Source organism: Leptonotus elevatus, chromosome 8 (assembly GCF_054856555.1).
Source record: "Leptonotus elevatus isolate MCC_2025b chromosome 8, RoL_Lele_1.0, whole genome shotgun sequence".
Lineage (NCBI taxonomy): Eukaryota > Metazoa > Chordata > Actinopteri > Syngnathiformes > Syngnathidae > Leptonotus > Leptonotus elevatus.
The window spans coordinates 12,071,611-12,087,982 of NC_141246.1; the positions used below are offsets into that span (position 1 = coordinate 12,071,611).

General features: G+C 36.9%; 1 protein-coding gene across 10 annotated transcripts in view; it reads right to left on the reverse strand.

Annotated features, from left to right (window-relative positions):
* Window positions 1-16,372, reverse strand: part of camk2d2 (calcium/calmodulin-dependent protein kinase (CaM kinase) II delta 2) — a 48,349-nt gene that overhangs the window by 15,491 nt on the left and 16,486 nt on the right. For all 10 annotated transcript variants that reach the window (XM_086081831.1, XM_086081829.1, XM_086081824.1 and 7 more), the window contains exons 3-12: window positions 9,395-9,454; window positions 8,403-8,457; window positions 6,872-6,937; window positions 6,354-6,426; window positions 2,899-3,001; window positions 2,708-2,791; window positions 2,436-2,530; window positions 1,331-1,453; window positions 1,169-1,252; window positions 876-918 (exon numbers count right to left, since the gene is read on the reverse strand). In XM_086081831.1, coding sequence (XP_085937957.1) covers window positions 876-918; window positions 1,169-1,252; window positions 1,331-1,453; window positions 2,436-2,530; window positions 2,708-2,791; window positions 2,899-3,001; window positions 6,354-6,426; window positions 6,872-6,937; window positions 8,403-8,457; window positions 9,395-9,454 — 786 coding nt within the window. The remainder of the gene's footprint in view (window positions 1-875; window positions 919-1,168; window positions 1,253-1,330; window positions 1,454-2,435; window positions 2,531-2,707; window positions 2,792-2,898; window positions 3,002-6,353; window positions 6,427-6,871; window positions 6,938-8,402; window positions 8,458-9,394; window positions 9,455-16,372) is intronic.

A 16,372-nucleotide genomic window follows, 5' to 3' on the forward strand; every position in this document is an offset into this window, starting at 1 on the left:
TCGTAATTAATCGCATGACTTCAATAGCTAACTCACAATTAATCAATTAATATGTTCTAAATGTACAATAAAATGTAAAAAAAAAAATCGAAGTTTTCATACTCTTTTTAACATAAAAGTGGGAAAACATGTTCAACTGTTTTTAACAGTTCTATTAAACTAATAGAAATATGGCTGCATCTTTTAGTCATTGATACAGTTATTTCATTATAATTCATTATAAGTAATTTCATTATAATTCGTAAAATTGAGTTAAAATAAAAAAGATGTACTGTAAAAAACGAGTGTGATATTGATTTGTGTTGGTCATTTTTCTGCCACGAGATGGCATAATTGCATTTATAAGATGTTTGTGCCTTTTTCTTTTCATATTAAGATCTATCTCATCTTTAACATAAAGTAACTTGTGAAATTCCGCAAAACTGTCAAATACAACTTGACCCAGTTTCCACAAATATTTCGACGTGGACATGTCTGCTGCGTTGTGACCGGAATTCTCCCAGTACAGTCTTTCCAAGTAAGGGACGGTCATTAATCGCGCGTAAAAAAAAAAATGGTGGCATTAAAGGAACTTTAAATTAACTTGAAATGAACGCACTGAAGTGGAAGGAAGCACTATTTTTGAGAATTTTACTTGAATACACTTAAAATACTCCATACATTAAAAAAATAATAATAATAATAATAACTAAACTAAAACAAACCATTTTCAGGTCAAAATACGTTAAACTGAGTAATTTCCTGTGGCACACGTCGGTGGTTGGAAATCACTGATATAGACAATTAAAGTGCCGGTAGGCAATGACCACGATGCTTTACTACAGATGATTCCACTTTCTATCCAAGCCTTGACCAGCAAACTGAAAGAGACATACCTGAGAAGTTTCTTGTGACCAGCAAAGTGGTCAGTATGGCCCCCTGCAGTGATAGGAAGGGAAGGAAAGGGCAGGCGGTGATAACGGTCGGAAGGGAAGAGAAGACAGGATGACTGATTAGAAAGTTACAGAAAGAAAAAAAAGAGTCTGGCACTTTAAGGGTTTCGGAAAGTGAGTCATTACTTTTATGTTATGTTAGAGGCGTCTTGAGGGTCAAAGACATAGAGATAGAAGTCAAAGATGGCGACAGGAGTGGCAGAAATAGAAAGCCCCCGTCTCGCCAAACGTCTCACCTTGAGTTTCCTCCTGGCGTTGAATTTTTTCAGGCACTCCACAGTCTCCTGCCTGTGCATCATGGAAGCTACAGTGGACCGTTGCTACAGGAGGATGGAAATCGAAGGAATGTGAGGCAAAGCAAACAGTAGCAGGTCAGCCTGTGGTAATGTGACACATACGCAGATCCAGGGATGTTTGAGGGCCTCTGAGGCAGTGATGCGTTTACTGGGGTTGATGGTTAGCATCTTGTTGATCAGATCTTTGGCCTCGGGAGTTACGGTGTCCCACTCGGGGGATGGGAACTGTCAGACAGCGTCAAAGTCACAAACATTGACTACAATGGTAAAGAGAAGTCAAACTTCAAGACATGCTAAACAATGTATCTCAATAGCATTTCCGCTATATCAAAAGTAGCCGGCTAGGCTAGTGAAATAGTCAACGGTAGGATAACACGAATCTTATTACAACTAATATTACAATTACTCTGATTTAGTCAGCCGCTTGGTAGATGCTCAAGTTTCCGAGTCAAAATGAATGGAGAAAGATGACATCTGGTCATTCTAACTCAACAACAAAGCATATTTTAAAACAGGCGGCAGTAAATAATTCCTACCAAGCAGTCTGGATCAGTGTTTCTATTTTAAAGTCAACCTTAAACATTTCTTGACAATTATATGTTAAATGTTACCTCACTAGTCTAAACATGACATTCTGATGGATATTACATTTGTTTAATATGAATTATGAAGCAAAATCCAGCCATTTTTATCCATCTCAGGGGGCGGCCATTTTGCCACTTGCTGTCGACTGTAGATGACATCACAGTTGCTCAGGGTTTATGGAACGACCAATCCCAGCTCACATGTTTTCTGAAGCTGAGTTGTGATTGGTTGTTACCCGAGCAACTGCGATGTCATTTTCACTCGACAGCAAGAGGCAAAATGGCCGCCTTTTGATATTGATAAAAACTGCTAGATTTCGCTGCTTAACTCATATTCCACTAACGCAATATTAACCAGGATACCATATTTAGATTAGTAGGGTTGCATAAAACCTATTGTCAAGATTTTTTTTTTAAATAAAGATGAAGGTGTGTCTGATGTGAGGATTTTGCTCGATGCCAGCAATATGTTAAATCTGGACATATTTACAATATTTTAAGTGATGTCACATGCCTCTATAAAGCAATGTAAAATAATGATTGAATTGATTTATTGTGAATTCATTAATTAGTTAATATCATCGTATGTGTGTGTCTGCATGCATGCGTATGACTGTACTTACGTCATAGGCCCCAGCCTTGATTTGTTGGTAAAGGCGGTGCTGGTCTTCATCCCAGAATGGAGGGTAGCCCACCAGTAGAATGTACAAAATCACTCCTGGGGTGGTATGACAGTTGCGGTTTAATACACAAAGAGCAAATAAGTAGCGCAATGTATCCAAATCTGACTGCCCAGTTACATGAGAAAGATGCAAAAGAATTCTGGAAGTTTGTGTTTGCGTAATTGAAAATGACTGAGGCTTGCTTCAATTCATACAAACAGCAGTTTATTTACCGCAGGCCCACATATCCACTGGTTTCCCATATGGATCTTTCCTCAAAACCTCAGGAGACAAGTACCCTGGGGTACCAGCAAAGCCTGGAGAAGTGAAATAAAGTCATGGAAGAAATATGAAGAATGATCTGCTGAGACTGTGACAAACCAACCAGTGAGTCAGTTTGGAAAACTGATTTGCGAATACTCACCAAACCATGCCTGCTGGTCCCCCTGCACCTCGATAGCCAGCCCAAAGTCAGCTAACTTGACAGCCGCCCCCTTCAGCTTACTGGCCAATAGAAGGTTCTCAGGCTGCAGGGGGGCGGAGTCAAACAGGTTAGAGGTGAGAGGTCACACACCCTTGCAACAAGAGGCCCCAAGACACGGATCTAAAACCAGATCAGTCCAACCAAATCCTAATCAACAGTATTAGGGGTGAAAGAACTCAAGTGCTCTTAAACCAGTGCCTTGCTGCCACTTATGCGGTTCAGGGTTGTGGTGAACTGAGCCTGAAGACGAAAGGTGGACTACACCCTGAACTGAGCGCGAGCCAATCGCAGGGCAATTGTGAATCCAATGTCCCAACTCCATGAAAGACGGCTATTTGAACCACGACACTACCAATAGTCACAGGCACATGCGGCGCAACATGACGAGAGACAACTGCGTGTTACACTTTGTATACTGACTCAGACAAATGCAATGTGCTCTTCTACGAGCATACCAACCCACTGCTCCAGTCCATGAGTGGGAACAAAGTGCTAATAGCAAGGAAAAGACACAGGTGGTGTAACAGGAGGAGAGGGTGACAAAACAAGAGCCGCATGAGTTTAGCACAACAACCCTTGTAGAGTATCAGCAATCCGGATACAACACAAACGCTCTCTACAGAATGAAGCTTTCGTTCTAATAAATCTTTGTCATATCAGCTTTCTTTGCCGATTGGCTGGGATAAAACTAGAGCTGTCAAAATTAATCGATGAATCCACAAGTAATCAATTATCAAATGAATCGACTATTTTAATTATCCAGTCATCGTTTTGAGTCATTTTTTCATTCAACCGTTCAAATCCTCTGATTTCAGCATATCAACAGTAATTATCTGATGTGTTTAATAAAAAAAATTATAATAATTGAAATCACGATGCAAATACGAAGTGCAAAATAAACACCAATCACTGGTTAATAAACAGTCATCAGGAGTGAAAAAAATGCTTTTGTAATACACATTAATGCAAAATTATGAATCTGTTAAATTGATTAATCAAGCGAATAATCGATAGATTAATCGGTTCTAAAAAATATTCGATAGTCTTTAGCTTCTATAACCAAATATCATCACCCTCTTAAAATAATTGCCATTTTTTGCAAAACAAACAAACAAAAAAAGGTCTTTTTGCCTAAATCATCTTCTCATGATGTCAATGGTTACATTTTTTGTGTTTCCTGAACAATCTGAAAAATGACTTAGGTGATTATTTTAAGGCATCCATATGGTTCGTGACGCCTGTGCATTTGCCGTAAAAATGAGCGCATCATCATTTTCGTCACGAGGGGGGCCGCTTCGATTGGCCGGGAGCCGGCTGCATTCCATGCCACAATGGCACACAGCGGAAAAAAATGCCCTCTTTTATCTGCATTAGTCAAGAAAAACAACAAAAATACAAAAACAAAGCACAAGAAGCACAAGCAGGGTCAGTGTTGACCACATTAAGCTGAACTGAACAAGATGCAGACGCAGAAAAGGTCTTTTTCAACCTTAGGCCGTTTTAGATAGCATTGTGTCATGAATTATACATTTTCTAACATTTACAGAATCTAAGCACAGACATCGTGTGAAATTGACAGGACAGACCTGGGACTCGGTAGGACAATTGAGCATGCCTACATAAAATGCCTCATTAAAAAGCCTTCTGAAATCTTCAAATTGGAGGATGACGACAGTCGTTCAGTATTACTCTGTTTCCTGTCACACGTGTTCAGAACTTGCTAGAACATATTCACGAGTGCTTTCTGGCTGCCTCTTTCCTTCACATACAACCCCCCGGCGGGAGGCTTTAAGCATGCAGACGAGTGTTGGAATATTCATGACCAAGGAAAATCATTCAAATCACAGCCTGGTTTCTACATAATTATGCAAATGAGGGTCCTGATTTGTGATTGCGCCTGTTCCTGCCACTCCAGCGCTACGCTTTAGACACCAGCATTAACAAGTAAATGCAATAAAGATTGTGATTCTATGCTACTAACTATTATTAGCAAATTATTATTATTATTATTTATCTTGAAAAAAAAATGTCTTGAGCCAAGAGTGATGAATCAAGAAACGGTTTAAAACTGCAAAGAGCTCAAATTTAAAAATGACATCCAGATTTAATCAAAATGATGAACTCATCAGTCATCGTTACATAAATGAAATAGTAAAACCATACTTTAAAACAATAATAATTCTTATTTAAAAACAAATAACTTCATTCAATTATGTAACTGGTATCGTTTTTCTCCCCCCAAAGATGCATGCTAGGAGATTTGAACCCTTGACAATGTCTGTATTTGTGAATGTGAGTGTGAACGTATGCGCCATGTGATTGGCTGGCAAGCAGTCCAGGGTGTGGCCTGCCTCTGGCCCAAAGTCAACTGGAATAGGCTCCAGGTCATGCGCAACCCTAATGAGGATGAGCAAAATAGAAAATGGATGGATAGATGGAATGATAAGTTAGAAATCAGATGGAAGGGTGCTCCCCCCCCCCCCCCCCCCCCCCCCTCGTTGAATACTTAAAATGATTAATGATGAAATAAATAAAATACAGAAGGGATCTTTTTGTGATGGAGTCTGTTTGAATGAACCAGAGTATTGAAAGATATACACTCAGCGGCCATTATAGTAGGTATACACACAATCGGGTTAAAAAAAACATTAAAAATAGAAGACGACTTGAATTTGAGTGGCCTTATTTAGCTACAAATAGTATCAATTAAATGGAAAGTCAACCTCAAACATTTCTTGACAATAATATGTTCTATGTGACCTCACTATAGTCTAAACATGACATTCTGATTTGTGGAATATGAGTTACGCAGCAGGCGGCCATTTTTCCACTTGCTGTCGACTGAAGATGACATCACAGTTACTTTGGGCTCAGGCAACGACCAATCACAGCTCACCTGTTTTCTGAAGCTGAACTCTGATTGGTTGTTACCTGACACCTGAGCAACTGTGATGTAATTTTCGCTCGACAGCAAGTGGCAAAATGGCCGCCTTCTGATATTGATCAAATCTGCTGGATGGTGCTGCTTAACTCATATTCCACTAATGCAAACGTTAACCAAAATACCGTATTTAGACTCGAGGGGCTGCATAGAACAAACATGTGGGGGGGGGGTTGACTTCCCCTTTTATGCTACTCCACTGAACATTCCAACTAAAACAAACAAAATATTTCTAAAACAGAGCATCATCATCTTTTAAAAGTCACCATTTTTGATACCGGATCTCATTAGATTGTGCAGGAGAACTTCAGCAGTAGAGGTTGTCTATCACAAGAGGAAATGTCCCACTGTACCTCTTAATGTTGTTCCGCCCCTACTGTCTCTTTGAATATAACTGTCGGTTACGGAAGGTGGAGACAGTAACCAAGGACGAAAGGGGAGGGGACGTACAAACCTTCAAATCCCTGTGGACGATCCCATTAACATGGCAGTGATGGACACTCTCCAGAATCTGTTGGATGCAGTGGCTGAGGGCAGAAGGAGAACAGGAATAAGCGCACAGCGATGTTACGTAATAATACAGGATGTATAGCAAGGACGTGAAAAGGAGGGAGAGGCGAGGAAAGAAGCCCATAGCAATTCGTCATGTCTTCTTTCATCAGACATTTATGTATGATGTTGTCGACTAACCAAAGCTACGGCACTAGAACACTGTTATCCCGCGTTCCCTTCTACCGTCATCTCCGGAGAAATGGCTGGCACCGTGAGGTAGGCGGCGTATGATTAATACCGGAGGCTATATGTCGTTAATCACCTTTATAAATAGCTCTCCGAGATGCCTCAGAGGAAATGCAGCTGCATCACACCTCGGAGGCCACCGTACGTGAAACACACAAAAAGCCGCACGCGGTTGTTTTGTGCCAGGACAAGCCAGACACGCGTGGGGCGGCCTTAGAGGAATGTACGCGTTACCTGGCATCAGCCTCGCTGTAGTACTCGCGGGCCACGATGTCCTCGAAAAGCTCTCCTCCCGTCACGCTGATGGACACAAGACAATGTGTTAGTCTGTCTCTATTCAATGCAATGACTCGTAATACTCGTCTATCAAATACGTCTTCATCCATTTCATATTGTATATGAACTCATTCACTGCCATAAATTCTTTTTTTTTTTTTTAAGATTATTAAAAATTAGGGGCAAGAGGCGATTACAATTTTTTTATTTTAATTAATCGCATGACTTCACTAGTTAACTCATGATTAATCACAAATTGTATACCGGTTCTAAATGTACAATTAAAAAAGGTTTTCATACTCTTGTTAACAAAAGTGGAAAAAAAAGTTAAACTAATAGAAATAGTTCAAATGAATTGTTGACGTTTATAGCCGTCAACGGCAGTGAATGAAAAAAAGAAGAAAAGAAAAAAAGAAAAAGCTTTAACATTACCTTTTTAAACTGCACAATTCACCTTTAAACTAAAAGAAATATGGCTGCATCTTTTAGTCATTGATGCAGTAATTTCATACGAATTCATAAAATTGAGTTCAATTTGAATTAAATTAAGTGAGATATTGATTTGCATTGAGATAATTTTTCTGCCACTAGATGGCATAATGGCTTTTGTAATATGTTGTTTGCATTAATCGCGCGTAAAAAAAATGCGTGGCGTTAAAGGAACTTTAAATTAACGCACTAGTTTGACACCCCTAATATTAATATTTTAAAGCGGAGTTGTCAAACTATAATTGAGATGATGTGGTTGCACAAGTGTACACACCCTCTTATAACTGCAGCTGTGGATGTGTTCAGAATGAACCAATCACATTCAAACTTATGCTAAATGGTAGTCAGCGCATATCTTAGCCCAGTTAATTTTACGTGATTGCCCCTGCGTTTGATATGATCATTAATCATTTATAAGGCTAGTTTTAAAGAAAAAAAATGCAGCAAGCGAGCTTTGAGTTTGATACTCATGATTTAGGTTACGTTTTGATTGCCATTTGCTAGTTTGAAAAAGATAATAATAATTTAAAAAAGAATATGAAAAGAAAGAATAGAATAGAAATTAAAGAAAATTTAATTCAGCAACAATGCATCCATTACTAATCAAACCATGTGGCATCTTAATCACTACATTTATTAATCTTACAGAATTTATCATGAGGCAGGAAAAGTTTGTAAAAGTATTACAAATTTTGTTGGTATTTACAAACAGAACTCAATAGACTACAAAACAGCTCTCCACGAAAACTCTTGAAGAGGGTTGGTTTATTTTCCAGAATTCAGATAAACATATTAAAGCTAAAGTATATCTGACACAATATGGCCGAGATAGCAAAAGACAAATGTTAAACAGGTGAATTTTGGTTTCCATCTTTCAAACTGATTGCATTTTTTCTAACTTCCTCTTTTTTTTAAGTGTTTTATATTGTTACGGAATTCAAATGATGTACAAAAAAAAAATCTTAAAAAAATCTAAAAATAACTCAAATGTGTGACTTACAGATCAAACACCAAATAGTGGAAGCCCTCCTCTGATATGCTGTCATGAAGGCGCACTGTGGAGATGAACAAATCAAAGAAATACAACTCAAAGACGTAATCTCTTTTTTTTTTAGGCAGAAGCAGGGAGAGGTTTTTTGTCCTTTGTGACGAAATTGGGGGTTAAGTGACGTCGTGTAATTCAGCGTAAAAAAAAATGTAATTGGCTGAATGACATAATTGTAATTGGTTTGTACATGGTAATGTAGATATATGGACTGCCTTGTGAATTCTTAACAGGTGTACAGTATTATAAATTCATATACGGTATACCTGCTTAATCAAAGGGCATCCATTGCAATGCAAGATAAGGTAAGTATGCCCATACAATAATAAAGTTCACTTTTGATAGCCTGTCGTAAAGGTATTTACAAATATTTTGTTTGTGCGGTTAAAGTTTTCAGTGGCAATTAAAAAAAAAAAAAATTCAATAAAGAAGTGTTTGGTGAATGCGCATAAGAAACTGGTGAGGTTCAGAACCTTCAACAATGTTAAGAACTGTTGATGTACAGGTTATAGCAATGTTACATATTGACAGTAAATGCATCAATTTTGCCAGCATGTATTTTGCCACATACAACAGTTCAAATGAAAATATAAAAAATGTCGCGTTAAGTCATAGAAATTTGGACTGAAATGATAATAGTCTGATGGTTTGTTGAATGTGGAAAGGGGAAAAAAAAAAAAAAAAAAAAAAAAAGGAAAGGGGAAAAGAAGGAGTCAGTGTGATCATCGTGGTTTCATAAGGAAGCAAAAGTGTGAGGCTTCTGCATTTTTTTGATGACTCAGCTGAGAAATTGCGCACTTAAATCATCATTAAGTACCACATGCGCACATTTGGACACACGTTTTTGTTTTTGTTTTTTTCTCACATGCTCCAGAATAACCTCAACTGGGAATCACCACAACGTCTACGTTCACGTTGTATTTAGCCAGGCGGCAATCACGGCTCACCAATGTTGGGGTGCTTCAGTAAACGGCAGATCCTCGCCTCTCTCTCCAGCTTTTGATGATCTGAAAGAGAAACACAAGCGACACAAACACAGAAAGGGTTATTTTTAGCGCAGTGATTGGCTTTCTGAATCATCTGACGTGGCGTCGGCTGCATTGTTGTCACCGTGCGAGTCTCTGCGTTGTTGTGTGCGCGGCAGGCTTGTGGAGCTCTTCTCTTATCAGAGCTGAAGTGTTGGACAAAATAACGTGACCTGACATGTTCTTGGGAAAGTGACTTCAACAGACAACACCGCGGTGTGCACATCAACCTTCACTCTTGTCACGACTCTCAAGTGAGCTGAAATCTGCTCCCAGTTCATTAATTTATTTGTGATATTTGCCAGTTCATTCTATCAATGTATTTTTTATCATGCAGGAAGGTCAGAGGTGAGATTTGAAACCTGACCCTCAGAACTGTAAGACAACATACGAACCACCCATCGTCATTCATACAGTCACCTCCCTAGAATCAAAATGCCATTGCCCGTCTAATATGAGAAAATATTCTTATTTCGGATGCTATATATGGACCTCATTTAGAAAGTTTATAACTAATTGTAACTAGGTAACATTACAGACTGTACACTGGTAATTAGTCCCAAGGACCATATGAGCATCCCATGGACCTGTTCTAAAAATAATTGACCAGTGATGCGACAATGTGATTTTCTAGGAATGTTGTAGATAGGGCTGTGCAATTAATCGAAATTCAATTACAATTTAAATTATTACACTCCACAATTACAAAATCAGCATAATCGTAAAAAAAAAAGAACAAACATAATAATTGTTTGAGTTGTTTAAATGTATACATTTGCATTTTTAAAATTTTTAAATTATTAATTTAATAAATTTTGCTTCATCCAAAAAAAACCTTATAATTATAATTAAAGTATAGATTTTTATTTGTCTTCATATATTGGACTTTTAAACATTTTCTTGTTTTGTAACAAAAAATAAATGATCGTCCTAATTGTGATTTCAATTATTACCAAAATAATTGTGATTAATATTTTCTTCATAATCTATTGGAGAAGTTATCATTTGAAATATGAAACACTGGCAGAGCCATTTGCATTGATCAGTGCCAAGGTTATTATAGTTAACAAGTAACACAAGAAAAAACTAAAACTCACATTGAAAAAAACATTTTTGTTAAATATAAAACAGTGCTTTAAAAAAATAATGAACTGAAACTATATTATATGTTTATAAAACTAACTATAATTATGACTCAAATTACAACAAAAATGCCCTTTGATTTTGTCATTTAATCTCATATGAGCTTCTGAGGTTTATTTTTAAATGAAATTATTTCGGTATTACTGCCATACAGTAGAAAGAAGGTCGAAGGGTCATTTGGGAATTGTACAAAGTAGTTAATACTTAGTGAACTTTTATTTTATCTTGAACAAAAAAAATAATAATAAATAAATAAAACTAATGCTAAAACTAAAAAAATTATAATGAAGCATGTTTGAAAAAAAAAACATGCTCTAAAAATGAATTAAAACTAACTGAATTAGAAAAAAAATCAAAATTAAATAAAACTAGGGCTGCACGATATTGGAAAATCATGCGATATGCAATATAGTTGTGATATCGATATTATTGCGATATTTAACATGTACCCAAAGAAATCCAATTTTTATTATCTAATGAAAGAATTACATTTTTTTTGATGCAGCAAAATAAGCAAACTCAACATATTCTTAGTTAATTAATTGTAATTACCTCTCGATAATGTTTAACTATTGGATGGCGGTGCACATTTTAGTTAGCGGCTGACTAGTCAAATTCAGATAAAAGCATAAAATTCCATGCGAAAGTTATGGCATGTCTTTGCGATATGCGTATTGCATGGGTCAATATCACGATGTCGATATGTTTTCGATATATTGTGCCCAAATAACTAATTAAAATGAAAAATTCCAAACTTTTATAACCGTGATCAGTACCCAAGAAGTAGCTTTCAGTCTTCAATTAGCCTAAAATGTATGTTTTTAGAATGTGGGAAGTTTACCAATGACTGACGGCACCTATTAAGATTGAGATTCCACCGTAATAGTGTGAGCGTTTATAAATCAAATGTACTTTCATGGTCCAAGATGAAGAGAATGGTTGATAAATAAGAAAATAAGTTGTCTATCTATGTCCATGCATTATTTTTAATGAAGGCACCATTGTTGATGCAGCTCTTGTATTGGGCGTGCAGTTGTAGAGTAACTATTGAAGTTGTAAGTCAGTGTGCTTTGCGGGAACACAAAATTTGCTGATTCCCATTTGGAACAAACGCTTGGAAGGCGCCGTGGTTAAAATGAGTGATGAAGCACGGTGCTGAGGCGACCCACTTCACAGCTTTGCCTCGGGACACAGCTAGCAAGAGAAAGAGGGAGGGAGAGGGAGAAAGAGCAGAGGGTTCTACTTACCTTCTTTTTTTTCCAAAATAAAATAGGCCGCCTATTTTTTACTCCCACCCTTTTCTCCTTCCTCTGCTCTCGGTATTTTAATTTTTTATTTTTTATTTTAAACGAGTTCAGCTCAGAATACCAGCTGACTTCTTGGCATCATTAGTGTTTGTCTATGTGCTGCATCTAACCCAGAGTAGCATGCAAAATGGAGAATGCAGCTTATTTACAGCAGAGCTCGGAGTCAGAGTGAAGTATACATATTTGTCACACAGAAAGCATGAGAATAGTGAACACCATCACAACGCAGACGCATTCCTCCCTGCGCCATGGACGAGAAGGTGGCTTTGTTAATCTTACATTCATTATCCTTCTTATCATTTTAGTATGAACGAGTCATTCCTCTAATTAGAGAAGCTGTAAATGTTGCATTCAACAAATGTGTTTTGTTGCCGCCATCTATTTTATTTCATATTGTGACAGTTTGACATCATTTTCGATTTGCCGGTGTTTCTATTGAAGAGCGTTTCGCTTCTGAGACGCAATTCTCGTAATGTCCCGTCTCGCGGGATCTCGCAGTTCCGTAGGAGGTGCTCATGATGTTTACGCGAGACAGATGCCCGGAGTTCTTAATATTACTTTAAAAACATCTCCCTCCCCTCATCGTGCGGGTTCGGGCATTTGGTGTTGTGTGTGTGCGCCCTTATAACTTGTGTTATGGTGCAGACGGATGGATTTCAACGACGACGTGCGCCGTGTGTCGCTCGTTTGCTCGTTGCCCGGGGCAACGGCCATTTCTCATGCAACGATATGGGACGTGCATTGAATGGCGGCATATTGGCTCAATAGCTGAATCGCTTTGTGCTTAAAAAAGACTTGTTATCGCTTTCGAAAATCACGTGTTTCCATTACCGACTTGCCTTTTGCGCAAAAAGTAAGGGTAACGGAAACGCACCTGTATATTGGCTTCCACATGAAAGAAAATTATGAATGTGATGTTATTTGGGATGGAGCATCAGCCCTCGAGACAAGTGCGGGCAGGCTGAAGGGTTGTCCTGGCAGGCGACAATGGCCGCTCAGTCAGCACATCAGTGGATGATTAGTGGAACCCTTTAAGCAAGGTCACTACTTATCGCTCCATCACAGCCTCAAGTCGTTCACTGTAACTTAATAACTCGCAATCCCTTTGTATTGCATCCATCCATTTTCTCATTAATATCGTGGCTGAGCCAGCTGACTGGCGAGAGGCGGGGACGGGGCACATGCTGGACAACAACCATCTCTCATAATCAATCATACTTAAAACAAGCACACACAAAAACATGCTAACACTACTACTTTTTCAAGCTGCACTTTTTGTAGTATATTAACACTTACATTTACATATTTTTCTTTCTTAATGAAATTGCTAAAAATTATTATTTTCTTGGTTTGTCAGCGGGTTCTAATTCTAATGCTAACCAGTATTGGTTGCTCTGTTGTGGCCTTTTCACAATCAGGAACTAAAATCTAGAAATTAAAACAATAGATCATTTCCATTATTTTTAGGGATTTACTGATTATAGGCCGGGCCAATTATTGTTTGTATATTTGACATTTTGACAATTATGTGTATTGACCTTTTCTAAAAATCTGACAGCCTGACAGAACTATTTATTTACATTTTCAATTAACTTTATAAGATATGCTCCTGAGCCTGAGAAATCTCTGCTTCTTTTGTTTTTGTTTGAAATTAAAACTTGGGGAAATTTTGGGGAAAAGTTATTCACTGTAGTAAAATATAGGGCCTTATGGCATTCACAATGTTTTTGCCCTTTTACTGAAAATGAATATCATTTCAAAATCGACTCCTAATAATCGGTATCGGTATTGGCCCTGGAAAAAAAAACACATCGGTCTATCTCTCATTAATTTCATGGAATGAAATTAAGGAAAACTGCTATATTGTGATATTCACTCCTGCTCTTCTGGGTTCTCTTCTTGCGGTTGAGTTCATGTAACTAACTTAAATGTCGTCAGCTCATTAATTTCATGGCATTTTATAGAACACTGCTATATTGGGATATATACTGTAGGTCATTCTTTAAAATTAATTATCATTGGTTTGGGGGAAAATGTTATGTATCAAAAGTACTAATGGTATCAGTGCTTGGTATCGGTGACTCCTCACGAAAAAAAGTCGTATTGAATTCCTGCAACCCAAATGGAGTCAGCTCAAATAGGCCCCAGCACATCCACTGGCAGAGGATAAGCGGTATGGAAAATGGCTGGATTGCAGGAAGCACCTTTCCCTGAAAGTTGTGAACTTTTATTTTCAAGGCACTGTCGTACTGAGCAGAATATTATTGCCTGGAGGAGATGGAGCAATCACGGCTGCCAGTATGGATGTCGCTCAACTTCGCACAGCTGACGTGATAGAGCCAAGTCGTGCTCTCCAATTTGTCTCCATTGCTTCAAGATGTGATCAATCAACAGTTCATTTCACACTATGAACCAAATCCTTAATGATCACTGAACCAATTATCATGTCCGTGTCTAGTTGCTACTGTACTTTCCCCAAGATGACCTTTCATTAGTGTCATGAGTACAATCTGGTAAACACAAACTGATTGCTGTTAATGTGCATTTGACACCCCCCCCCCAAAAAAAAAAGAAAAAAAGATGAGGAGTGACACAAAACAAGTCAAAGTAATGAATTACGCTCAATATCGTTGTGTAGCAGAATTTGTTATCATGATAACAAATCTTTAACCTTTGGAATCAATCTTATACTCCTATTTGGCAAATTTTATTTGCATAAAATATTCATATATTTCTTGCAGAATTTGATCTGTACATTAATTCTTTTAAGTTGACAAGAAACAAGAAAAGTACTTCTACATTGAAAATCCTTGGTGAATTATCCTTAGTTGAACTCAATTTAATGTATTTTTTTTTTTTTAAATAGTTTAATTTTGGGTTTTGTCTTTTATGTCGAATTGTTGTTTGTTTGTCATATATCAAATTGTGGTTTGATTTTTTTTAATAAAAAAAATAAAATAAAAAATACCATAATTTTTAACTGCATAATTTTTCTTTTCTTTTTTTTGGGGGGGAGGGTTGTGTTGTATTGGATATTAATGGATATTTAAAAAAATATATAATTTAAAAAAACAACACGAAAGCACATGTGCTCCATCTATCACATATCTACAGTATTAATTGAATGCTAAATTAATAATATCATATGCAAAATTGCTTGCCACATTTGTAAGCACTTCCTGAAATGTACTTTTAAAAAAAAGTGTATTTGGGCATGTTTGTCGCATACTGAAACTTCCTTAATCCATTCCATCATTTTCTACCTTCACTTATTTATTTTTCTTTGCTTTCCCTCGTCCACAGGTAGTCCACCCCCCAGCCTGCTGGACATCTGTTGTCTAGCAACTCCACGACCAATCAGAGCAGGCAGGCCTCTCCTCTCCTCTCCTCTCCTCTCTGCAGTGGAACCAGCCTTGCATGCAAATGGCCGACACTGAGAGTTTGCTCAAAACTATCAAACTATAGACAAGTGAAAACAGAGAAAAACAAAGCAAGATCCTAAATTCCATAAAACACATCCATCCTGAACAGTAACAACTTCTTATGCAAAATGCTGACCTAAAACACAGTACACAGTGCAGAGAAAAAGAGTAGTTACTTGAACAGAACTTGAGAACTTCATAAATGAGATTGTTAATTATTGCAGTATATTGCCAACTAATAAAAGTGATAAAATATGACATTTGCCTTCCTTCATGTAAATTAACTTCACCTATTTTCAACAGTATGCACAGCACTTTGTAAACTCGCTTGAGTGACAATAACAATGACGGTAAAAATAAAAAAATAAAAATTTAAAAACAGCACAAAGAGTAAGGAATCAATTCTACAAATGTTGCAGAGTTAGGTCTGGTAATTGTTTTTATCATATTTTTGGGTGCAGAATCCAAAAGTGAGCTCAGTTTTTTTCTATCACGTCAAGTTTTTTTTTTTTTTTTTTATAAAGAGCTCAGTATTTATTGTTCATTCGGAAATGTCATCATCATTGCTCTTTATTTTTTTATTTTATTTTTATTTTTATTTTTATTTTTTTAATATATATATATATATATACATACATACATACATATATATAAATATATATATATATATATATATATATATATATATATATATATATATACATATTATTAATTTTTTTTGTATGTGGGTGAGTATCTGTACGTCAAGTTTTTTTAATATTCTCTCTTTCTTTTTTCTTTCTTTCCTTTTTCTTTAATAATAATAATAATAATAATAATAATAATATTAATAATATTAAATAGGGCCCGATCATTATGCATTTATTGAGGCCGATACCGATTTTTGGCAGAAAAAAATTACTGATTAATCGAACGATTATATATATATGAATATGTGTGAATATTTGCTATTTGAGTTAAAAGAAAACACTCCCGAAATCGATGCCAACTTCCGGTTAGCATTTGATGGGATCCTCCCTTCACTTTTA